Source organism: Coenobita brevimanus, chromosome 98, assembly GCF_032717465.1.
Source record: "Coenobita brevimanus isolate Jiangsu-jjx chromosome 98, ASM3271746v2, whole genome shotgun sequence".
In the NCBI taxonomy this organism is placed as follows: domain Eukaryota; kingdom Metazoa; phylum Arthropoda; class Malacostraca; order Decapoda; family Coenobitidae; genus Coenobita; species Coenobita brevimanus.
The window spans coordinates 21,262,204-21,287,366 of record NC_137051.1 but is presented as its reverse complement, the minus strand read 5'-3'; the positions used below and the strand labels follow the sequence as shown (position 1 = coordinate 21,287,366).

The following is a 25,163-nucleotide window of genomic DNA, read 5'->3' as shown; positions in this document are numbered from 1 at the left end:
CCGCATGCCCTTGCTGGCGCCAACCCCTGTAACGTAGTGGGATACGTTGTGTGAAATGTAAAGTGCATGTGATGTTGTGCCTAGATAGTTAGAGGAAATGTTTGGGAGAGTATGCTGGTCTACTCTCCATGTTACTGTCACACTGAAAAGGTCAGCAAAGGGGGATGGTTAGATAGCTAGTGAAACAGGAGCTCCAGCTCTCCCTATCACCAGCATTCCCATTCCCCTCGGGAGTACTACCCTGTTCGGCCCGTGCTACGGCCTCCTCCTAAACTAAAAACATCCAGCATAACAGTGTGCTAACAAGGAACGGGCAAAATAAACGGACAAGACACGTAGTGAAGATATAAATTAGTGTTACTCAGTTTTAGACATATTTTGTTTGCCAGTCTCCATTACAGCCGCACAGACTACGTCAAACAGTATTCCATTCAAGACCACAATAAAACACTGATGAACTTGTATAGAACAATTTAATACTCCATTTTTTTTTTTTTTATTTATATTGAGGCGAAGATGCACTTGACAGGTTGATGATAAGTGGCTGAATGCAATAGGTCCAAAACATATTTACTAACCCAAATTCCCCCCTCAGGTATTTGTTGTCAGTTAATAATGCCAGATTATGAAGTAATGTTGCATTCAGGCAATAATCACCAATCTGTCAAGTTCATCTTCGCCTCGATAGAAAAAAAAACGGAGTTACAGAGAGTTGTGAAGCTGAGAGAGAGTCAGCCAGAGGGAGCGTGTGGTGTCAAGTGGGTGGGTCTACTAATAGTAGACTTAGGTCAACATCTTTGGCTGCGGGCACTGCTATCGTGCTGTACTTCTCTGTTCCCATGCTATTGCAGTATTACTCACTGAGTCACTGTTACATATATCCATTTGCACCTTTCAACGCATACTATAGCTAGCCTATATGGCGTGATTTTATGCCCATTGACTGTATAAAAATAGTTTGTTGAGGGTGGTATTTGGCCAAACCCTTTCGTTCATTCTATAACCACTAACTATATCATTTTACTTGCTGAAGGAAGTGTGTGGCAACATCCACCATCTTTTTTTGTTTTATAAGTACTCTGCACCTTTCTCAACAATAAATATTATCAAATTAAATGAAGTGAAACGTTAAAGTGTTACGAATTAGTGACTCATATTTTCCGGAATGGTCTAGAAGAATCAGTGGTTCTCGTGTGGTGTGCTTCCACCGACGAGTCGTTGCCAATACAGCGGAATTAATGAACAGGATATAGCAAGATAAAGTATTTTTCTTATGGTTAGAACTGTGAGTTGATCGACAGGAACTACTGTATTATTATCTTATCTAATCCTTTGGTAGAAACTAATTGGCAGCAGAGAAACAGTTGAGAGCAGTGTTTTCAATACTATTATATTGATGTACTGCTCTCTCTAACTACTTAGCAGAATAACAAATTGTCACCACTGGTCTTGTGCCGCATTGTTTTGGTTCTTACGGAAGGTCTTGTGAGGGTGCAGCTGAAATAATTCTAAAATGGTAAGCATTCTCTCTGATTTTATTGTGTTTAACTTGATATATATGTTATTTATGAAGATTTCTGGTCGTATGGTAAAGGATGACTAGATTTAATTAGCTAAACGTAAGGAATAATCGAGTGAAATAACAGCATGAGGGGAACGCCTGCTTTCTGTCATGATGTGCCACATGATTCTTATGTTAGTATAAGAGAACTTTAGTAACGGTCTGAGAAAGCATAACTTTTATGTTGTTTGAGAGGTCAGTAACATGTTTTGGTTACTGGGAATTATGATCTATATATTGTATGACCGGTCACTTCATTACAATGGGCTAAGAAATGGATTTTGGCAAGTCACCAGTACCGTACAGTGACTGAAATATTGGTCCAGTAATTTCAGTAGTAATGAGAAGTATCAAGGACGTGTTGAGTAATGGTGAGCTAGAATTTTAGGATTAGATAAGTTTAAATCTACTGTACCGGTAGCTGCAGAACTGGTTTTTCATGAACGATTTTGGGAATTATTGGTAAATTTTTACAAGTGGACAATACACCCCCCAGGTAGTGCAATATATTTTTCTGGCAGTTTTTGATGCGATTCGAATGTTTCTGACCTTCATTTTTGTTGGAAATGCTCCTCACAGAACACAATACGGTAAAACTAACCAAACCAAACCCAGCATACCTAACCTATCTTAGGGGAGTAATAATCAATTTCCGAATGGGGTAATGGGGGTTATTTGTGATCCTTAGGGACTATACTATACGATAATGGTGCTAAAATTCCAAAACTGCATATTGTCCACTTGTAAAATTATACTGAATTATTTACCAAATGGGCATGGTGATTCCACCTGTATTATAACAAACCACGATCTCAAGGCAAGTAATTTTGGTGCATATACAACAACTGTGGAGTTGTGACTGCAAGAAGTGATTAAAAATAAGAATGGGTATTTTAGGAAGCGGCCAGGTTGCCTGGACTGGCTTCGTTGTTTACCAAGTACTGCTCTGACTGGGCATGCCAGTGTATCCCGTGTCAAACCTAAGGAAAACTTACTGATAATGATATAACCAAACCAAACCTAATCTAACTTGAGTTTGACAGCCAGCTTTCAAATGTAAAAATGCGTCTTAGGAACGTAAAATATGGCCAGCTGCTGGTAGATGTTGGCATAATATTTATGCATTCTAAATCCTCATGTATAGCTTTCGGAGGTAAGTTTATAAAAATCCCGTCAATTTTCAGAAAACTACATTTCTCCATTTCAAAACCAAAAATATTTTGTCTGGTCAATTTTAGTGTGATTGGAGTGAATTTGACCTTCATTTTTGTCGGAAATCACTGGTTTTGGAGATAGGCCTACCCAAGCCTATCTCCAAAACGAGTTATTTCTGACAAAAACGAAGGTCAAATTCATTCAAATACGATAAACTTGACCAGAAAAAATATTTTTGGTTTCAAAATTGAGGACATGGGTTAAACCATATACCCTAATTGGGGGGGGGGCTTTGTCCCCCCAGACCCCCCATATTGTTAACCTAACCAAACCAAACATTAACCAGACCCAACCTAACTTAACTCAAATGTCATCAGAGGAGAATGAGGTGAAAGGGTTTGTCTTAATCCTCTAAACCTGCATGCCCTCCACCTCTTTGAATTTGCGTAACTCTTAAAATTCTTACAGTACCACTGATGAAGGTCCTGTCTGTAATGTAAGTCACATTCACACTTCATACACTTCGGGGAGGAAGGCAGAACACCGTGACTGTGAAGGAAATTCACACTTTCCTGATTATTAAAAAAAAAAAAAAAAAAAAAAAAAAAAAAAAGCGATGGACCTGTATTCATTAAGAGCACACCCACTACGAGTTGAAGCCATTGTGGAACTGACTAAAGTAAGGGATGTTTGAAATTTGAAAATCTCCTAATGCTATCAATGATTTGATTGGTCCGCCTTTTGGCTCATTTTAATTTCATTGCCCGTGATGTCCGAGCATGCGCTGTACTGGGATGATGTCACGCCCGGGAGCTGACATGACAGCAGCAAAGAACGACGCGAAAGTTTCAGACTAAGGGGAGATCCAAGGTAGTATACAGGATTTTTACGTTAACCCCTTAAACGCGGATCGTCGCATTTGCGACGGTCGGCCCAAAGGACAGAACGGCGGATCGTCGCGTTTGCGATTTGAGTAAATTTTGAATAACTGCGGGCAAGCAGGCTCCAGCTGGTATTGTCTATCAGTACCACCACCCTCTAGCTACAACTAGCATACTTTACCTTTGTACTACTGACCTCAGTTGTTGCCAAATATCGCGTTTTCCCCCCGTCCCCCCCCCCACGGCCCGGCCAGCCTGGCTGTGATACATGGCAGCGCTCTGAGCGCTCAGAACTGTAAATCTGCGATCTCCTCTCACAAGCAGTTTATGCTGCTAGGAAACGCTTGTTTCCCCAGTTGTAACACTAGCTTTTTTTCTCACGGTTTGCCCCTGTTTAGCGTCAGTTTACTGCAGGCTTTCAAAGTGAGATTATGGCGAGTTCTAGCTCTTCCCAGTCAGTGCAAGCGGCCGACAGGAACGAGAATAAAGTGGCGGACGTAAGGCAGAATAAAAAGCGCGCCGTGGTGGTCTTTTGGGAAGTAATATGATTGAAAATAATGTAGTATACATGTTTTTAGCTGTGAAAATGGAAATGTTTGTTGAGTGACGGGAAGACCGCCGCCACAGTGCATGTCGGCCGTACGCTCCGTTGATTTTAGCCTTATTTTCAGTGCTTCTTGTATAAATACGGATTCCTAACTACCTTTACATTGTAGTATAAAGTTTACTGTGACAGAATGAGGCTGTGGTAGAGGGGAAACCGGGTTGCTGGAGGTGTGAAAGTGAAGATTTGGTTACCCAACTTTGCAAGTCTCCACAAGTCCTTGGGTAGTCCACGAAGACTCAACACCTGTCTCTGGAGAAAGCTGAATGTAAGTACTATCTGCCATACCAAGTATAATGTTCTAGGGTTAATCTCTGATTTTTGGCGAATATTTTCCTACAGGTACTCAGACCGCGATACAACCCCGTCACTCGGGGGGGATCGACTGTACACAGCCGCGTTTTAGGGGTTAAATATACATTTCCAAAAACAAATGTATAGTGGAATAGATTCAGAATAACATGGTCTACAACGTGGTTGTGTCAGATTTCCTGGATTGATAAATGTTGTTTTCCGAAAATTGACCAAATCCCCAGTGGCTGTGGTAATCCAAGAAAAATTACAAGTAATCTGTGAAGGACTCATTTCTATAGAAAATATGGAAATGCCATGCCCATTTGGTGAAGAATTAATACAATTTTTTATTATACTTTCTTGTATTTTACAGTATTTAATTATAATTTCCAAGAGAAATCCAGCACACCCATTTTTAAGGAAGCAATGATTTAACACCTATAAAACTTGATAGCCTGCATCTACTGTCAGATTAGTGCAGTTGTACTGATAAGGAGTAGCCCTTTTGGTGTTTTGGCCTCCAAAAGTTCCTTTTTCTCTTGATGCAAAGATGATGGGGGTGGGGGAGGAAAAGCTTTCTTATTGGTATTGTAAATGGTAATTCTCAAAGAGACAGAGGACCACTATTTTGCATTTTTTTTTTTTTTTTTTTAAGCTTTTCATGAGATTCTTTGAGAATTTTCATAGATTTTAAGTTTCATTTTTTAAGAATTTAAAAATGGTGAAAAAATGGTCTTTGCCTGTATTTCCCAACAGTGCCGAAGACAGATGACACCATCTTTCGTTGCACCAACGACAAACATATGTTTTTAAGAAATCATCTTGAATCCTCACTTGGATTTAAATCATATAAATTTTTAAAGCACTCATTTAAATAAAGTTAAATCAGATGGTTTAAACAATTTGGTTTAACCCCAGAATGCAAGGCAGTTTATACTGCCACCAGCCTGTCTGTAGAGGAATTCCCAAACTTGCTTGTTTTCAAACCTTAATATCTCAGAAACTATAGCAGTTAGGGAAACACACTAAAAACCATATTACTCACCAACTCTTCTTGTAGATGAAAGCATCCCCCATGTCTGTAGGTGGTTGCGTTGATGAGTAAGGACGTGAAAAATATATGTAATTTTTGGCTGCAAGGCAGGCTGTATTCATGTATGTGCTCGCAGCCCTGACTTTGGCTTTGCTCTGAACGTGATAACTTCTTCATTACTAAGTAAACTAGACACAGCTGCATCCAAGACATGCCCAGTGGCACTATCACGTAGCCCTTTCATAGTATCCTTGGAAAGAGGCTTGGGAGGGGTGGATCCGGCAAGGGGTCCACGTGAGGCAGGAACAGAATTGGACAAGAGGCTTAAGAAAACATCATCCTACACCTGGCAAACTCACAGAGACAACTGGGGTGTGCTTGCCTCGGGTGCTGGGAGGCTCTCCCCACCCTCTGGCGATGAGATCAAGTGGCAGCTACTTCAAACTGTGGCACGAAAACACCTGTGGTCATAGCCATCCCTGGCCCACCTATTTCGCGTCGGATATTACTGTCTTCCAGCACCTAGGGGTTAAGGAGATCCCTAAGCTGACAGAACCACCTCTTAAAAATAAAGAAAAATTATTACTGGTACCTACCTTTGAATTGATTCAGTGACTTTGCAAAGGTATACATAAGTGCATTTTGGGGTATGAAGAGGATCCATCCGTAAACAAGGAAAATATGATTCCATAAAAGCTAGGTTAGGTTGGGATATGTTTGGTTAGGTTAGACTAGGATAAATGAGAATAAGGTTGGTTAAGTTACAAAACTTTGGGTTAGGTGTTGATAACAGGCACTGATAAGGGTAATTTAATTACAAAATGGCATTCCAAGATGATGTCTGTCTGTGTTTGCATACCACAAGATGGCGTTCGTGTCTAATGTGCTGTTAGGGATTGCAAAAATATGCCGCTTTTTAAATGATGTACACCACTTGAAAAAAAATAAAAGACATTGAAAGTTGAAAATACACAAGAATTCTATGAAGTGCTAAGGTGAAGAAAAAAAGAGAAGAAGACTACAGAATAAGGTGGTTGTATGTCTTCTTAGGGATGATCTTATTTAAATCATAATTACAAAATGGCATTCCAAGATGGTGTCTGTCTGTCTTTCCATTCCACAAGATGGTGTTCGTCTGTCTAATGTGGTGTTAGGGATTGCAAAAATATGCCACTTTTTAAATGATGTACACCACTTGAAAAAAATAAAAGACATTGAAAGTTGAAAATGCACACAGAAAATACACAAAGAGTCCTGTGAAGTGCTAAGGTGAAGAAAAAAACAGAAGACTACAGAATAAGGTGATTGTATGTCTTCTTAGGTATGATCTTATTTAAATCATAATCCTGGTACAGGTGAGAGGTGATGATAGAAGCCTAGAAAATAACTGGATCAAGTGTGTGCTAAAGCAAAAATAATACCAAGTTTGCAACTTGATGAGAGGTCGAGTGTTCAGATGACAAGCTGTTCTCACAATATCAGTTCAGTGCAGAGGCTAATTTGAATGATAAACTACACTCAATCCTCGTAAATCATGTGTTCATAAATCACAAATTCGTAAATCATGGCTAAGTGGCCGTCAGACTTCCGGCAACCTTAAATCACTGTTAAGTCACGAAAATCACGGATCTAGGCACCCAAGTGGGCCTTTTCCGAGGAGAACCGTAAACCGCGGCATACAAACTGAAAATCACGACCCAACAACCAATCACCGCGCATCCTTGGTGGCATATGTGCATACTAATGCCGCCATGTTGTTGTTGTTCTTGTCCCGCCAGTCCACACACTACAGACCGTTGCCGTGTAGTACGAGAGTTACCTGCCTTTTTTGTGCAACTTCCACCCGCCTCCTACCTGCCATGACCCCTCCCGACCCCCCAATGAAGCGCTCTAAGCTGTATGGTGTCAAGAACCTGCCGCAGTTGTTGTACAGTCAACGTTTGGAGCTCATTTGTCGTGTTGAGAGGGGAGAGAAGTTTTCAAAGCTGGTGAAAGAGTTTGGGAAGAACAAGTGCTGAGAGGTTCTAAGTTCTTCCCAACACCACCCCACTTAAGCAATTTCGTCATAGGATTAAGGTGAGATCCCTTAGTACATGCACTGAATATTCCAAAATTTGTATGATTGTGTTTGATGGTGCCTAGATAGGTGTAGGTAGGGTGCTGTGGGGGTGAGTTGGCCAAAGTCCAGACCCAAAGTAATTTTTCACATAAGAGTTATTATTCGTAAATCACGGCAGTGGTCCAGACCCAAATTGCCACGATTTATGAGGATTGACTATTGTGCTCATTATCTGTTTTCTAGCAGTCACATTAGATCTCATACAAAATTATTTTGCATATCCTCTGTCTTTCAGCAACCACAGATTATTTTGATGAAGGAGGGGACAGACTCCTCTCAGGGGAAACCACAGCTCATCTCCAACATCAATGCCTGCTCAGCTGTTGTTGATGCCATCCGTACTACACTTGGACCCAGGGGCATGGATAAGCTTATTGTTGACCCGAAGGTAATTTCACACAGGATTATTTAGGAAAGCAGTTTTTTATTTTCTTGTAATAATATGCCATATTATGTTGGTTATGTTAAAATTGTAGAACCTTATATGTCCTTATGTACAATATTCTTTTACTGTCGATATTCACAGAGTTCCTGACGCTGGGGCTTACCAGTAGATGCTGTACATTTACTTTTTCCTCCAAAACTTGCACTTGTTGGATTTGGGATACTTCTTGTTTTGGAAACTATATTGTAAATGAGATGCTTAGAATCAATGTCCCGTGCGCAGTTTTTTAAAAAATGAGAAAAATGCCTCCAAAGTCTGGCAACTTTTAAACATGTACATCTTAGGAACTAAGACAGATATTGCATTGCTTTTTGTTTCTAAATGTAGTGCAAGGTCTCAGCTATAAAATCTTATCATTTACATGAGAGACAGAGAGAGAAACATCAAATTTTATTTCATGTACACAGTATACACTACACTTAAATACACATGCTTACAAACTCAATTATGTTGCAGAGTCACAGGCTGATAAATTCATGTACACATACAGGCATCTTCACATGCACATATGGGCAGTTATAGGCACACAAGACAGTAATAATGGTAATAATGATTACAATGACTGGTGATTGTGGGAGTGTTCATAAAGAGTTTGTAAGCATGTGTGTGTGTAAAAGTGTAGTGTATGCTGTATACGTAAATTTTAATTCTCTCTCTCTCTCTCAGGTAAATGATAGGATTTTATAGCTTAGACCTTGTACTACATTTAGAAACAAAAAGCGGTGCAGTATCTGTCTTAGTTCCTGAAATATATGTGTTTAACCCATCCCGTCCCAGTGTCATGTTGCCATGTCCTCCCAGGGCCATCCGGGTGACACGTATATGTGATATAGCATTTCACGGCATTGTTTGAATATTCCGCGGGTTATTTCCACCACACGCAGCTACTGGCAACCATCCTGCATGTATCTGAGTCATGCTCCAGTCACCTATGTACCTCTGTAATGGATAGACCTACGAAAAAAGTTTTCCCCGTGTCCGGAGCCGGCTTCAACACCGATGAAGTCCAAAGGCCTTAATAATAGTGCAATAGGGAGAGAACTCAAGGTGACATTATTGCCAATTGTGAGTGGAGAAAGTGACTCTTCCTCTCAGGAAAGCGACCGCCATAATGAGTGTCAATATATATGCGTCGTGTGAGGAGGGTGGAGGACGTGACTCCACTGTGCACCCATTTCCCCCTTGTACGATCATCTGCTATTTCCGATAATGGGAATGGTTCAGAGGATATTGACGATCCTGGAGAGGGAGATATTGGCAAGGATAAGGAGATGGAAAAGGAGACAGGGAGCGGAGAAAGGGAGGAGGTGGAGGAGGGAGAGAGAAAGGAGGTGCTTCGAGCCTCGCGCCACCCCTCTGTATTTACTTGAATAATGGAGGCAGAAAGATTGTTTCATGATGAAATCAGTGCCTTATTTTTCATTGAAAGTTTGTGTGTGTATATTTGTTATGATGAAAAGTACAAATCACAGGGAAAAATTTTTTATTGTGGAAAATGTAGTGGAGTGGAGATAGGGAGGAGGAAATGTGGTGCCTTGCGCCACCCCTCTGTCAATTTACGTGAATAATGGAAGCAGAAAGTTTGTTTCATGATGAAATCAGTGCCTTATTTTTTAATGAAAATTTTCATGTGTATATTTATAATGCTGAAAAAGTCTAAATCACAGGAAAAAAAAATCTGTTATAGTGGAGAAAATACTGTACGGTATTTTATATTATGGACAGTACAGTATACAGTAATCCCAATTATCCGGTTACCAGGCTACCGGAATTATCAGACATACGGGAAAATTCACGGACTGGCAAGTATATAAATAATATGAGTGTATGCCACTTTGATTGGCCACCCCTGCACGGTATAGTCACGTGAGACTGGGTGAAGTCGGGAGATGTGAAGTGAAGGCATAACTGGTCATGGTTGTTTCCTAGTTAATCCTCTTTCCAGCTCTCCTCTTCCCCCCCCCCCAACCTCTAGTTTAGTCACCCTACACACTTCCACAAATCACCAGTCAGTTTTCTGCCGTCAGTCAGTAAACAAGCACTCTCACTGTTGTGCTATCCTGTGTTGTCGTGACTTGTATTAGTGATTTGTACTCTGAAGCCCAAAGTGCAAAGAAATCTTAACACATTTTGGTCACCTTGAAACAAAAGCTCAACAAATGCAAGTCTTAAAAATGGTGAACATTGTAAGATACCGATACTGTAACAGAATTTAATGTAGGAAATTCCATGAGTTATGATACAAAATCCCAGGGACGCAAGCTATTTTGTGTGTGTGTGTGTGTGTGTGTGTGTGAAAAAGAAAATGAATAATTCCATTGGAAAAAGGTATACACTTCAATGGCCAAAAATGTGTGGTACCAGTGCAGTTTTCTACCTAACCAACTGACTCTAAGTACCCACAAGCTTCCAGCATCTTACAGTACCTTGACAAGTCCATTCTGTTAAATATTATTCATTTTATTCACAGAAACTTGGAAAAATAAGCTATGGAAAAAAATCATGAACATATATTGGTGAACTGATGGTTTGGGAAGAAGTGTTCTACAGTAGAGTTATCATGAGGTCACAACTTCCTCAGTTTTATGTGCCCTCACCGACCGCCGCCACACCACCCCTCACTCGCCACCCAGCAGTTGTGCAAATAAAGCAGTAAACACGTATGGATTGGAAGTACAGTAATTTTGTCAAATAAAACAAATGGTTCATTTCTGTGAGCTAGAGTTTATCTTTTCTGCCAATGCGAATGCATTCTAAAATTATGTTATCATAGAACACATTTGGATTGTCATCAAATGTGTTCTAAGATGTCCTCTTGGAATGCATTTGCATTGGCGTCAAATGCATTTTATGATGATACCATCTTAGAATGCATTTGCATTGGCATTGTCATCAAATGTTTTCAAAAATTGTCGTCTTAGAACGCTTTTGCATTGTCATCAAATGTGTTCCAAGATAACGTCATCTTAAATCGCATTTGCATTGGCATCAAATGTGTTTTAAGATTGTCATCTTAGAACCCATTTGCAGTCATTATGTGTGTTCTGGCATTTGCATTGTCATCAAATGTTTTAAGATGATCATATTAGAACGCATTTGCTTCGGCATTGTCATCAAATGTTTACAATGATGATGTCAACTTAGAGCACATTTGCATTGCCAGAGAAGAAAAACTCAAGCTGAAAGAAATTAAGTATTTATTTTAGGCTGTTTGACAAAATTACTGTGCTTGCAATTCCCTCTTATTTATTGTAGTACAGTGCACCCTCACACAATGCTAGTTTATGGATGGCAGAAGCCCTCGCAGTCTACGATTTTGCATTGTGTGATCCAAAGATCTTATGGGAAAAATGTTATATGGTGGACAGCCCACCCGGCGCTTGATCTTTGGGTCCCCTACCAGCCTACTGTACCCTGCTAATACTTGTCTAATAGTACTTATAGTTGGATCAGCAAATAAAACAGCAAATAAAACACCATGTACCTTTATTTACATGACTTCTGGGCTTGTTAAGAAGGGAGGGGGGTGGGTACCCGAGGCTCGGGACGTCTACTCTTGCCCCATGGGGTAGGGCGCCCCATTATTGCTCACTGTCATTACTGAGGTCTCCTGGAGGTGCCATAAAGCCATCATAGTCGACGGCTGAGACCATGATGAACAGGTGGGTACTGCTATGATGCTAAAACAGACCACAGGATGTGAGGTACAACATGTGTTCTCACAGCAATATGGAGGAGAAGTGTCTGTTTACCCAGGAATGTCGGTAGATGGCATGCAGATAACTTGCCAGCTGCCTGTCATTTTGAATCTGGCCCATTGCCAGCCCTCTGCCTTCGTGGGACTGACTCACATTGTCCAACCCAACACTCATAGTAATGGAGGAAAGTTCATTTTTGCCTTGGAATCATACAGCCTGATTCGCGTGTTGGGAAGTTCAATTTGCAGATTTTGCATTTGATAAAAATAAGCATTTTCTGGGTGGACCTTGCATTTTTGGTAATTCGCACTGTGTGAGTTCGCATTGTATGGGGGTGCACTGTATCTACAGAACAGCTAAGTGGCATGTGAGGGGATGGTGACGGTGGTCAAGTGAGGAATAAATGGGTAGGCCATGGCACATATACACAACTGTGAGCATGGCAGTCATGATAACTGTACTGTAGAACACTTCTTTCCAAGTCATCTGTTCACTAATAAATGCTCAAGATTTATTACAGTAAAAGTCATATTATTCGGCAGCTGATTATTTGGTAGATCCAACATTTCGGCAGTTTTGAGAAATAGTCCCATTTATGAAAATCTTTAATTGTTCGGCAGATGTCTGGAATAATCTCAGCAGTCGAGGAAGTGTTACGTAACTTGCAGGCCTAATGTTTCATTACACTTCTATATGTTCACTATAATCAGGTATAGTACTGTACTGATTACGATATTGCACAGTATCATACAGTACAGTAACCATCCCCCCAAATTAGTGAGGGTTACCTTCCAGGCCCCCTCGCTAATTCTTGAAATTTGCTCCTTATTGACGCCTTCCTGAAAATGATATTTACCACTAATTGCTAGCCCATGAACTACTGATACTGTAATGCATTACCCATAAATAAATGTTGCTTGTTAAATCAGTTTCCCCGTTGTTTTTAGCTGTACGGCTGTGACAGCTCTTGTATTTTGATTCCTCAGCATAATGGTGGAAGGGACTGTCCTAAATGTTTTAACTAAACCTAACCTAACCGAGTTTAACTGTACCTAATAATTTAACCAAACCTAACCTAACCTAAAATTGGAAAACTACATAAAATAAACTGGAGGAATATGCATTACTAAGGTCTTTTTGATGAAAGTTAAACGTACATTTAGCACTCATTCTTTTGTTCATTTTTTTTTTTATATGTGAAAGAGTATTGATGCAAACAGTAATGTACCCCATTAACCCCTTAATAACGTCCAGCATTGAATAACCCTTTACAGAACCGGTGTCAGTGGTGTCAAGTTAGCGTGAGCTGTAAAAAACAAAACAAAAAACAAAACTGAACAATTATGGGGAGGGAACGAAGGTCACTGGTATGTTTACACGACTCTACGCTACGATTCCAAGCATTCAGGCAGTCGCTTTATCTCAGATGCTTTCGCCCATTTGGTAAATGCACCGTAACTTTATCAGTTCTTCCATGACTCATAGTGAATCATAGCATGGGTTTTGGAAGCTAATAACACATTGCTAGGTGCACCAGACGATTATCTTCACATCTTTAAGATAAATAAATTGATTTAAGAAGAATGGAAGAAACTTACTCTACATACTCAAAGAGGGATTAAATTTCTTCCATTTTCTTAAGGATGTGAAGATAATCATCTGGTGCACCTAGTGATGTGTTATTTAGCTTCTTAAACCCATGCTGTGATTCACTGTGATTCACAGGAGAATTGAGAAAGTTACGGTTCATTTACCAAATGGGCGAAAACATCTGAGATAAAACGACCCCCTGACTGCTTGGAATCGTAGCATAGAGTCGTGTAAACATACCAGTGACCTTCGTTCCCTTCCCATAATTGTTCAGTTTTTCATAGCTCACACTAACTCGACATCACTGACATCGGTACTGTAAAGGGTTGTTCAGTGCCGTAGGTTATTAAGGGGTTAATGGAATACATTACTGTTTGCATCAATACTCTCCCTTTCACATGTAAACAAAAAAACAAACAAAAGAATGAGCGCTAAATGTACGTTTAACTTTCATCAGAAAGACCTTGTCAATTCATATTCCTCCACTTTATTTTATGTAATTTTCCAATTATTTTGTTTTGTGTCTGGAAAATGTACTGTATACAGTACTCACTCCAAATTATCTCTCTATCTATTGCCAGATGCCATAATCCCTTACGGGGTGGCCATTTGACTCTGAGTTATTTGTTTTACAGGGAGGGGCACTAACCCTCCACCAACCCACTTGACACGTAGGGAGCACGTGTGGTTTGGTTATATGGTTACCACCCAGCGTTGTAAATGGCTTCTTGGCTTACAGGAAACCATTTGGCTTGTCACTCAATGTAAAGCCACCTGTAACAGAAAGAAAAGCAATAAGTAGTGACAGGGAAGATGGGAGAAATAGGAAGAGAGGAGGGCAGGCACAGAAAAAGAGTGATAAAGGCTAAGGAAGAAGTAGGCAGCACAACATCAAGTGAGTGGATGATGGTCGCCACCACCTACCACATATTTGTAATAATATAAGTAGTGATGACAGTGAACTGTACTGAGCTGATAGGTAATATTCCGTATCATTTCGGCCATCCAGGAAGTGTTATCTGACTTGAAGGCCTACTGTGTCATTACAGTTGTACATGTTCACTAATTTATATATATATTTGAGATTCAGGTATAGTACTATATTGATTACAGTATTGTACAGTATACAGTACTCTCTCCAAACACAGTTGTAATACCATGTGGTGATGACAGTGTTCACCAATATATTTAAGGTACTGAGTGGGTAGGTTTTTTTATTATTCGGCAAATCCAATTTCTTGGCAGCAGCCCGGTCCCATAGATGCCGAATAATAGGACTTTTACTGTACTTTATTTTTCTGCTTGATGAATAAAATACAGTACTGTGTAATGACTAATATTTAACAGAACAGACTGACTGTGTGCACTTTGCACAACTGCAAGACACTGCAACCAAGTGTGTTACTTTAGCGGGGGGGTGTTTTAGGTTATTTCAATGGATAAATGTTAGTGTGGCCCTGGGTACGAGTGCTATTGTATATACTGCAGTGATATAATGTATGTATACACTATACTATCAGATACCCGGGAATAATTGGTAACCAGGAAAATAAAATCCCCAAGGTGCTTGGTTAACTGGGATTGTACATATGTGTATAACTATTTTGTTCACAGTATGAGCAGGCAGTCTGCCTCCAGGTCGTTCCAGTGGTTACCAGCCTTTCAGCACCAAGTACAACCGCTTATGAAAAATTTTTCACGTAAATAGTGTTTGTGGTGGATTTTGGTTTTCTGGAAGTCTTATGGAAGTATTATTATTGTGGAGGGCTAGTCTAAACCTTAGTTATGTCACCGAACCTCTGCCACGCATACGGGCACCGGCAGAAAAACAAAATTGCCCCCATTCCCCACTCACTCACTCTCCCTACATGCACTTCACGGACCATCTGATGCAATCGGCTTGAAGTTGAAGGATTGGTGAGTATTATGACACTTTGTGTTTCTGTGTTTGGTTAAGTATTAACTGAGATATGAAGGTTAAAAAATAGACGAGTTTCATGATTTCTCTTGGGAATGCCCATCTGTAGGAAGGGTTCGCAGGAACATCTGCCTGACGGGATGAGTTAAAAGTCGCCAGACTTTGGAGGCGTTCTTCTAATTTTTAAAATGTTGGCGCTTGGGACGTTATGATTCTAAGCACTTCAGTTAAGTTTACACATTAACCCCTTCTTTACCGAAAATGTGTTTTGATGTACCCCCGTACATCGCCAGTAAACACCCGTGAGACACCGGAACCGCTACCGTTGTACGCTGGTACACCCTCTAATGAATGGCAGCTTATGGTCCCCAGGGTAGCCTGGTAAGGCTGTTTCTGAGGACCTCGTGTTAGCAACAGCTCTGTGATTTGACGACAAAGACTGTGACGAAGTTCTGACGAATTCTGACATCATAAGATACGTCATGACTGAGTTGCGGTGGCACCAATGGCTTGCTCACTCATCTGTGATGTAACCTCTTTTAGACCAATCATTATTTTATTTATAATTTCTACTACAGATATCGTACTATATTTTCTGCTGACATACGGCAAAATTTACACCCCTTGGCCTGCCTGAGAGTTAGTTACCACGCACTTGACCACGAGAGAGGGTGTACAGGATATTTTTCTCTCATGGTATCTCTGGCAAATTCCGATAGTGACGAGTTTATTCCTCATGAGGATACTTATTTAGATGTATCAGATGATGATGCAGCAGTGTCTGATGTGTCAGTAGATGACTGTGATCCTGAAAATGATAGCGAAGTTGATGTGAGTGAGGAAGGAGGAGGAAAATAGTAGGGAGCTTAGTGACGTTGCACTCTCAGCAACAAGTGGGTCAAGGTCGCCATCACCATCGCGTGTGTCCACATACTTCATGATTAGCTTACAAGGTACGTAAATAAGCCTTCCATCTGTGCAGGACATTTTTTTCAAGCCAGTTTGTACAGTAGTTACCTGGGTAACAGTACTTTAGCATAAGATATGTAAACTTATATACCGTAATGATTTATTTAATAATATTTTTTTATTACCAACATCATGCTGGGTTTATGTGATCATCAGTATACAAACAAATAAAAAAGAGTGAATAGTTTTGACATGGCAAAAAATATACACTACCCCTCACACTACGGGAGGGGGAGCTGTCAGGTCGGTATGGGGGGTAAACGTAATGTTTACATTTGGGGGAGGGGTCGGTAAAGAAGGGGTTAACTTTTGTCCTGGGAATATTGTTATTATTTTAGCCAATTTCAAAAGACCTCCATGGGCTGAAGGGCTTAGACACAATCTCAGTTATTCTTTTAGCCCTGGGGTGGCTGTCATTGTGGATAACGTACACTGGATCTCAAAAGTATCGGTGCACAGGGGGTCCAATGCCATCCGGAATGATTTGACCATGTGGCAGTGACAGCCCCTTAATACCTGTATATATTATAACATGTATGGCCATTCTCTACTCATTACGAAGGACACAAGAGGTGTCTGATATGGCAGTCATGTATCGTCAGAGATGCCTGCATGTGGGAGGACAGAACCGCAATTTCCAGTTCCCATTATTCCATGTGTCATAATATTTAACAGGTATTCTGCACCGATGCTTTCTGGAGCGAGTGTACAATAACATAAATGGAATGATTGTGTTAAATCCATTCATAAAATACAGGTAAGGCAGACTTTGTGCATAGATTCTGGTATGGGATACCTCAGCTTGTTTATTTAATTGTTTTTATGTTACTCATTGACCATTTACTGAGGAAGAAAGTTTCATAATTGTGCAAACAGGATATGGTATATCATTACATTTATTTTTCTTCCTCCAGGGACAAGCAACAATCAGCAATGATGGTGCTACGATTTTGAAACAGTTGGACATCGTTCACCCAGCTGCAAAGACCCTTGTAGATATTGCCAAGTCTCAGGATGCAGAGGTAACTAATTTCAAATCGATGTAGCTTTACAGTTGTTGTTTGTTATGCAGTACTATTGCTGTACAGTACATGCTAATATGACAGGGACGTTCATTTTCCTTTCGGTAAATGAATACTGTATATGAAAGTTGAAACTGAATTATCAGAACATAGATGGAAATGGATGGATGATGTACTGTAAGTATCAGTGTGCTCATGACAATGGTTGTACCTCATTAAATTTAGCAGTGAATGACTTACGAGACACTTGCTATGTGGTGACACTCTGAATTAAATCCTGAATGAGGAAGGAATAGATGTATGACCCATTCGACCAAACATTCTGTTGTGATAGTTTTGATACTTTGGTTTCATTTTTCTTGTGTGAATCCTACTTTTATTTTTATTTTTATTTTTTACCGGATTTAAAAGGTAGTTAATGATTACGTTAAATATAGCTTTTAAATTTTTGGTCATGAAAATACAGTGGAGTCTCTTTTATCCAAAAATCGTGGGACTTTCAAAGTTTCGTTTAATCGATTTTTTCGGGTAAAAGATACTGTAATAATATGTAGGATACAAGGGATCAGTATTGTACTAACCCATCATTTCTGGCGACGTCTAGCCCACCACCACCACCAGCACCCCAAAAGCCACTCAGCCATTACCAAAACACTTAATACACTGTAGTAACTATGTCTGTAACTGCACTTTTGTAACTGTAATAGAAACTGTCAGCTTAATAAATCTTAACTCAAATAAACATAAACCTTCACCAAAACAATTACGTAATTCACTGTAAGCAATTCGAACAAATAAAGTCTTAAACCTAATTGTTTTTTCATATTTTCTGTTTCCTTATTCACTCATTTCCACATCATCTACATCATCCAAATCTTCCGAGGTGGTGGATGCAGGTGAGGGAGTGGGCAACTCGCTCTAGTGACTAGCGGAGCAACCGTAAACTAACGCTAGTGGCGCGAAACAAGCCTGCCGTGTTTGAATTTTCGGGTAAATTTCAGATCTTTACGGTTAATAGAAATGAGAACGTTTTAGTAAAACTTACGGTTAATGGCATATTATGGTTAAAAGAATTTCGGATAAAAGAGACTCCACTGTATTATACTGTACCATTTACAGTACAGTACAGCAGATCTTTGATTTAACAGATTTCAGTAGATTGGATTTTGGATTTAGTGGACACCATGGAAGCCACTGGACTTCCATTGGTTATAACAAGCAGTGTCTGTTAAACGGGGTGCAGTGGGTTGTAATACATGTGTTTCCTACCATTTTCGCTTCAGCCTGGCCTGAACTTGCCCTCTCCCCATTGTGATTGCAGAGTTGTAATATCGGACTCTAGTATTACATTATTAGTCATGAAGACGTTCTGTGACATGGATGTGAAGTAGGCTGCAAGAGGGAAAAAAATATGGACCAAGTTAGTGTAAAATGGGTATAGGTTTCATTTCTAGTACTAGAATATGCATGTGCTTGAAATCCCACCGCAAGGGGGACTATCGGATATAACGGACTTTGGTGCATTATTGGCACTATTGGATCAGGCTTCCCCCCAATTTTTACGTTATAGCAATGGTCTGCTATATTGGAGGATACATATGTATTCTCAAGTGTACTTTTGGTGTCTGAGATTACATCTGTAAGAAATTTTTAATGAATTGTCTCAATGTTATTTTGATTAAAAGAATCTAAGGACCAGTCATTTGAGTCAGTGACTAGCTTGTGTTCTCTTTGTGATACATAATGGTATATAATAATTAATATCTGTTTCCTTGAAACATCTTACCAAGGTTGTCACAGAGGGCAAGTATGAAAAGAAAAAAAAGACCATTACAGTTACCTTGAGAGAGGTTTCTCAGACTAAAAGGTTTTGGTAAATAGATTTGTACTGGAACAAGTCTGTGTGCGTGTGTTAGGGGTGGGTGGCATAGGTATAAAAAGTCACCCAATAGGTAGCAATGTAAATTATCCATTAAGTTATGTTGCAGTAAGTTTTGGTCAGCATTGTTGGTGTAGTACTGTAGGTGTGTGCAGTAATCATCAAAAGTGAAAGGATGTAAACTTTGTTATGTGCAGGTGGGTGATGGAACAACAACTGTGGTACTGCTGGCAGGTCAGCTGCTAGAACAGTGTAAGAGCCTCATTGAGGAAGGTGTCCATCCTCATGCCATCATCAGAGCATTCCGTCGTGCAACCAACCTTGCCATCACTAAGATCAATGAAATAGCTGTCAAGGTAAGCTTTGCCTTTGCCCTTAAGCAGCTGTTATTGTCATCAGACATTCAGAGGTTGATGGGCATAAAGCACAATTATTGTCAACACAGTGTAAAAAATGTTAATACTATTCTTGGCCAATGTTGCACTGACGCATCATTTGTTGGCCAACTGATTCCAGGCCGATGATACGGCGACACGTCATTTTTTTTTAGCGGTTTCTTGGCTCAAATATGAGGCACTACACTTTGGTGAACATGCCAGACATGCACAAGTATTTCATTGGATACTCACCCCCGGCCCGGGAATGAGGTAGAAAACTTACACAGGGCTGTTCTTGTATAGTGTTAATATGTTTATATGTTAATTGGTTCAGGGCCCACAAGTTTACACCCACTTTTTTGCCTAATACCTGAATAATAACCTCAAAAAAGTGCAGAGACTGGGTCAGAGATGTTTACACTTTTTCTCCCACTCTCAGCCATGAACCAGACGGCCCTTTTCTCTCATATTTCTCCTGTATAACTTTGTGAGCCAGCACTGTTATGAATGCATTTTTCTGTGGATACAAAATTCCCAAAATTAACCATTCCTAACCATCAATTTCTCTTCTTGTGAATATGACACTTCTCATGAAGTTTTTGGTCTTTTAGTTGAGTTGACACACTATTACTATACCACCTTGTGGAGTGGATGTGGAATGACAGTTGGGTGCAGAAAGTGAGAAGTTTTAATGCTGGGGGTAGGGTTGCGAGAGGCAGACCGAAAAAGACCTGGGACGAGGTCATAGAATGTGGCCTCAGGGTGAGGGACTGAATAGGGAGGCTGCCAGAGATCAAGCAGCATGGAGAGCCATTATTAGGTGACCAAGGATGATGCATGCAAGCATGCTGGAGCTTTTATAAGTTTAACAATATATATATATATATATATATATAAATATATATATATTTTGAGGGACTGCATAGGGAGGCTGCAAGAGATCAAGCAGCATGGAGAGCCATTATTAGGTGACCAAGGATGATGCATGCAAGCATGCTGGAGCTTTTATAAGTTAAAGAATATATATATATATATATATATATATATATATATATGTGGTAGGTGGGGGCGCTCACCATCCACTCACTCGATGTAGTGCTGCTCTCAGGTGTCTGCCCTTTCCTCCCCATCCTTCTTTCCTTCCATTCTCTTCTGTCTTTCTTTCCCACATTCTTTTCTTGTCCTTCTGCCTACGGGTGACTTTACACTCCCTCTTGTGTCTTTCTTTCCTTCATTCTTTCCACTTCCTTCAGCATGTGGGTGACTCTACACTGAGTGACAAGCCAGATGGTTTCCTGTGCACCAGGAAACCATTTACTACGCTGGGTGGTAACCATATAACCAAATTTTGGCGCCTGGTGGTTTAGTGGGTAATTATTGCGCTCCAGTCGGATTGAGCCGGTGAAGGTTTATATCCAAGGGGTGGTTGGGGTTGATTGCTCATGTAATGCCACTCAGGGATGAGTGAGGCTGGTCACTCTCATCTTAAATGTCAGTACCAACTGCCTAGCCCCGGACTCCTACGCTCCTCATGGGGAAGTGTAGGATTGGATGATGGATGGATGGATGGATATATATATATATATATATACAGTATATATATATATATATATATATATATATATATATATATATATATATATATAATATATAAATAAATATATATATATATATATATTTATGTATATACAGTCATTACTCGTTTTACGATGTTTCGGTTACGATATTTCGCTACAACGATAATAGAAAAGTTCCACCCCAAAATGCGATTTACAATAAATTTCGCGCTATAACGATTTTGCCATTGGAAAGCACCAGGCACACACAAGGTGACCATCGCTTGTCTCAGGCAGGATGGCAGGCCCGACATTCAGGCATTGTTATGGTTCAGGTCCTGCCACTCCTTCAAAGCCCTGTCTTTTCAATTTATTCATGTGTGCCCCCGTTATTGTCACCTCTCAGCCAAACATCATACTACAGTACAGTAATCCCTAACACTTATTGACAGCTGACAAGCACTGGCGTAGGTGGAGACACTTTAACATAGTCTGGTGCACTAGCCCTCAATGCCTCCTGTGTGCTGTGTTCTTCTTTTTTTATTGTACTAACAGTTGATTCATTTACCCCAAACATACGGTTCCGAGACAATTCACAGGCATAGGTGGAGACACTTTAGCACAGTCTAGTGCACTAGCCATCACTGCCTCCGGTGTGCTACGTTCTGCCTTCTTTATTGTACTAACAGTTGACTCATTCACCCCAAACATACGGTTCTGAAACAATTCACCGTAAAGTCAATTCACCATCAAAACATGGATGATTCCCTGTCAGGACAATTTGCACCCTGGACGATTTCCCGTCATTCTATAATTATACTTATTATTGATTAAATAATACTTTAATAACTAATTTTCAGGGGATTTTATAACTCATGTAAGTAAAAAACTAGTGTACTGTACTTGCTAAATAAATTGGTATGTAAATAAATGACGGGGAATTGTCCTGACGGCGAATTGTCGCCGACATTCCTTCCCTAAGTTTGTCCAAAACTTTAACTTTGTCTGTCAGTGACATCCCTTTACAAGCCCGATTTGGTGTTTTACCACATGCGTCCACTAGCACCACGCTTAGGCCCCATGTTGACAAACAAGGCAAGCAATCACTGGAAGGCAGAAAAATAAGCCACAAATAACGATTCACGAGTCATGCACGGTTCGACCGTCGGATGCAAACTGACTGTGTGTTGCGTGGTAGTCCTCCCTCCCCCCCACACACACACACACACACACACATGTATGCGCCATGGCAGCGGGTAGGCATTTTTATGTTTTATTTATTTCTCATATTAAAATTATTTGTTTGAATACTATAATTTTATGTTTTAATTACGAAAAATTCATGGATAACCGACATCGCATGAAAAAAATTAACATGAATTAAGAGATTAATGAGGATTTGTGTGTCCAGTGGTAAGGCCAGTGCCAGTGCAGGCCTCAGTGCTATGGTTGGTGCAGGTATGGGCCAGATTCCTCTCCCCCTAACCTATTCCTGTCTGACTCAGAGGCTGACCACTAGTGCCTGTAAGCACAGGCTGTCCCCCAGCCTCGGGGGGAACGACTTGGACCAACACAGGAAGGAATGAAGGTGGGTCGTCATTTATGGTTCAGTCTTGGTTAGGTGACTTTGGGAGGTTGAGTTGACGTAACCCTCCTTTTATAATGGGTTTCAATGTACTGATTTATGATAAATTCGGTATACGATAAGGTATGACCTGACGTAACCTCATCGTAAGACGAGTATATATATATATATATATATATATACAGTAACCCCTCCAATATCCGGATCAATAGAGCCATCGGTAGGTTCGGATATTGGTTTTGTCCGGATATTGGGCCCCAGCTTATGGACTTGTACTTACGGACCCTAACACAGAGAAACACCTATACAACTCCCTCCGGACATGCATAGCACCTATTTAACACCCAAATCACACCAATAAGGCACATAAATGACTGAAATAAATGCAATAGACACATAAAATGTGGGTTTAGAAGTATGTTCATACATTAATAAACATTCTGGTACTTATGGACTCTAACCGAACCTAACCTAACCGAACCTAACCGAACTCTGAAAAACACATTCCTACTGCACATGCATGAGGTAAGTTTAGTATGGAAAGAAGTACAGTATGACACTTTCTGGTAAGTATAGTATGGGAAAAAATACAATATGAAACATTCTGGTAAATATAGTATGGGAAATAGTACAACATGAAACATTTTGGCTACTTACAGCAAGTCCCTGGCCACCTCGATGAATAACCGCCTCCTCTCGGACTCTGACAGTAAGAACGATTTCCTGAAGCACTTGCACTACACTCTTCCTGAAGTCTTGCACTGAACTTAGTCACTAACACACAGAAGTCCGTTCTTTTCACAGTGTTCACTTTAGTCCAAATACAGTAATGTTCCATTAAATTTAAGTGTTGCACATAAACTTTTCCCAAGTTTTTTTAAGTTTCCAAAGCCAAAACAAAGAAGGTTAGTTACGTTAAATTTCTTTTCTACTTAGTCTTTTCTCCCAACTTGAAAACCTTAACACAACACACCGTTTTTTTCACTGCACAACACTCAAAATTCCCGTGTGGTCTAGTGGAGAAGTTCTTGCTGTTTATTCACTGTCAGAGCCCGAGAGTATCACTGGCAGGCGTCCAAGGGGTGCATCGGTGGGTAGTGGTGATGGCGTACCGACTACAGAAGACTCTGAAGACAGCCGCAAACTCACGTCGAGCGGTGACTCTTGTCGCGGTGAGAGACAGGCGGGAAGTGGGGAGGATGCAGCGGCGCTCTATCGGACGTCGGAGGAATGACGAACCAAAACAATGCTCTCACGCGGCGCGCGCGGCAAGTTCAAATTACGGACGGCAAAAAATCGATTTTTTTTCCAATTTTTTTGGATTTTCGGACCATTTTGGGAATGTTTGATCCCAGGACGATAAGGTTCGGTTAGTGGGGATGTTCGGTTATTGGGCGTCCGGATATTAGAGTGATTACTGTATATATATATATATATATATATATATATATACGCACCTGGTGGTTTAGTAGGTAATTACTGCACTCCGATCGGATTGATCCGGTGAAGGTTTATATCCAAGGGGTGGTTGGGGTTGATTGCACATGTAATGCCACTCAGGGATGAGTGAGGTTGGTCACCCTCATCTTAAATGTCGGGACCAACTGCCTAGCCCCGGGCTCCTACGCCCCTCCTGGGGCAATATAGGTTTGGATGATGAATGGATGGATGTATATATATATATATATATACTGCATATATCCTCCATACCCTTCTGTCTTCCCTTTCACTCCCTCCCCTCCTTTGTGCTGATGGCATTGACTCATGATTTTTTTTTTTTTTTTTTTTTTTTTTTTTTTTTTTTTTTGAATAATATTGGTCATATCGAGATTCTGAAGTGGCCACAAGAAAGCACATGAGATTGTGCATCTAGTCATGTGCTTAACCCTTGGAAAGTGCAGGCCGACGGCCATGCCACGTTGAGTACACCGCATCCCGTCCGATCAGCAAAGTTAAGTAACGTTGGGTCTGGTTAGTACTTGGATGGGTGACCGCCTAGGAACACCAGATGCTGTTGGCATAACATTGTCCCTACGTGTCAAGTGGGGTTGGTGGAGGATTAGTGCCCCTCCCTGTAAAACAATTAACTCTAAGCCCTTGGCCACCCTGTTTGGGATACATGGCGTCTGGCAATGAATGATATATATTATATATATTGTGGTAGATGGTGGCGACCATCATCCACTCACTTGATGTAGTGCTGCCTACTGCCTTAGCTTTTATCATTCTTTTTCTGTTCCTGCCCTCCTCTCTTCCTATTTCTCCTATCTTTCCTGTCACTTCTTATTCCTTTTCTTTCCTTTACAGGTGGCTTTACATTGAATGACAAGCCAAATGGTTTCCTGTAAGCCAAGAAACCATTTACAATGCTGGGTGGTAACCGTATAACCAAACCATACATGCTCCCTACGTGTCAACAAGTGGGTTGGTGGAGGGTTGGTGCCCCTTCCTGTAAAACAACTAAGTGTCAAATGGCC

The 25,163-nt window shown here is 40.5% G+C and overlaps 1 protein-coding gene and 1 non-coding gene across 2 annotated transcripts in view; both read left to right on the top strand.

Annotated features, from left to right (window-relative positions):
* Positions 1-1,453: 1,453 nt before the first annotated feature.
* CCT7 (chaperonin containing TCP1 subunit 7) overlaps positions 1,454-25,163 on the top strand; it is a 65,686-nt gene continuing 41,976 nt past the window's right edge. Inside the window, exons 1-4 of the mRNA XM_080283640.1 lie at positions 1,454-1,516; positions 7,883-8,035; positions 17,182-17,289; positions 19,366-19,524. Of these exons, the coding sequence (XP_080139766.1) occupies positions 1,514-1,516; positions 7,883-8,035; positions 17,182-17,289; positions 19,366-19,524 (423 nt within the window). The 5' untranslated portion in view covers positions 1,454-1,513. The remainder of the gene's footprint in view (positions 1,517-7,882; positions 8,036-17,181; positions 17,290-19,365; positions 19,525-25,163) is intronic.
* LOC145414335 (5S ribosomal RNA) lies at positions 24,588-24,706 on the top strand. The gene has a single exon (XR_013899874.1). It is a non-coding gene; the product is annotated as a 5S ribosomal RNA (ribosomal RNA).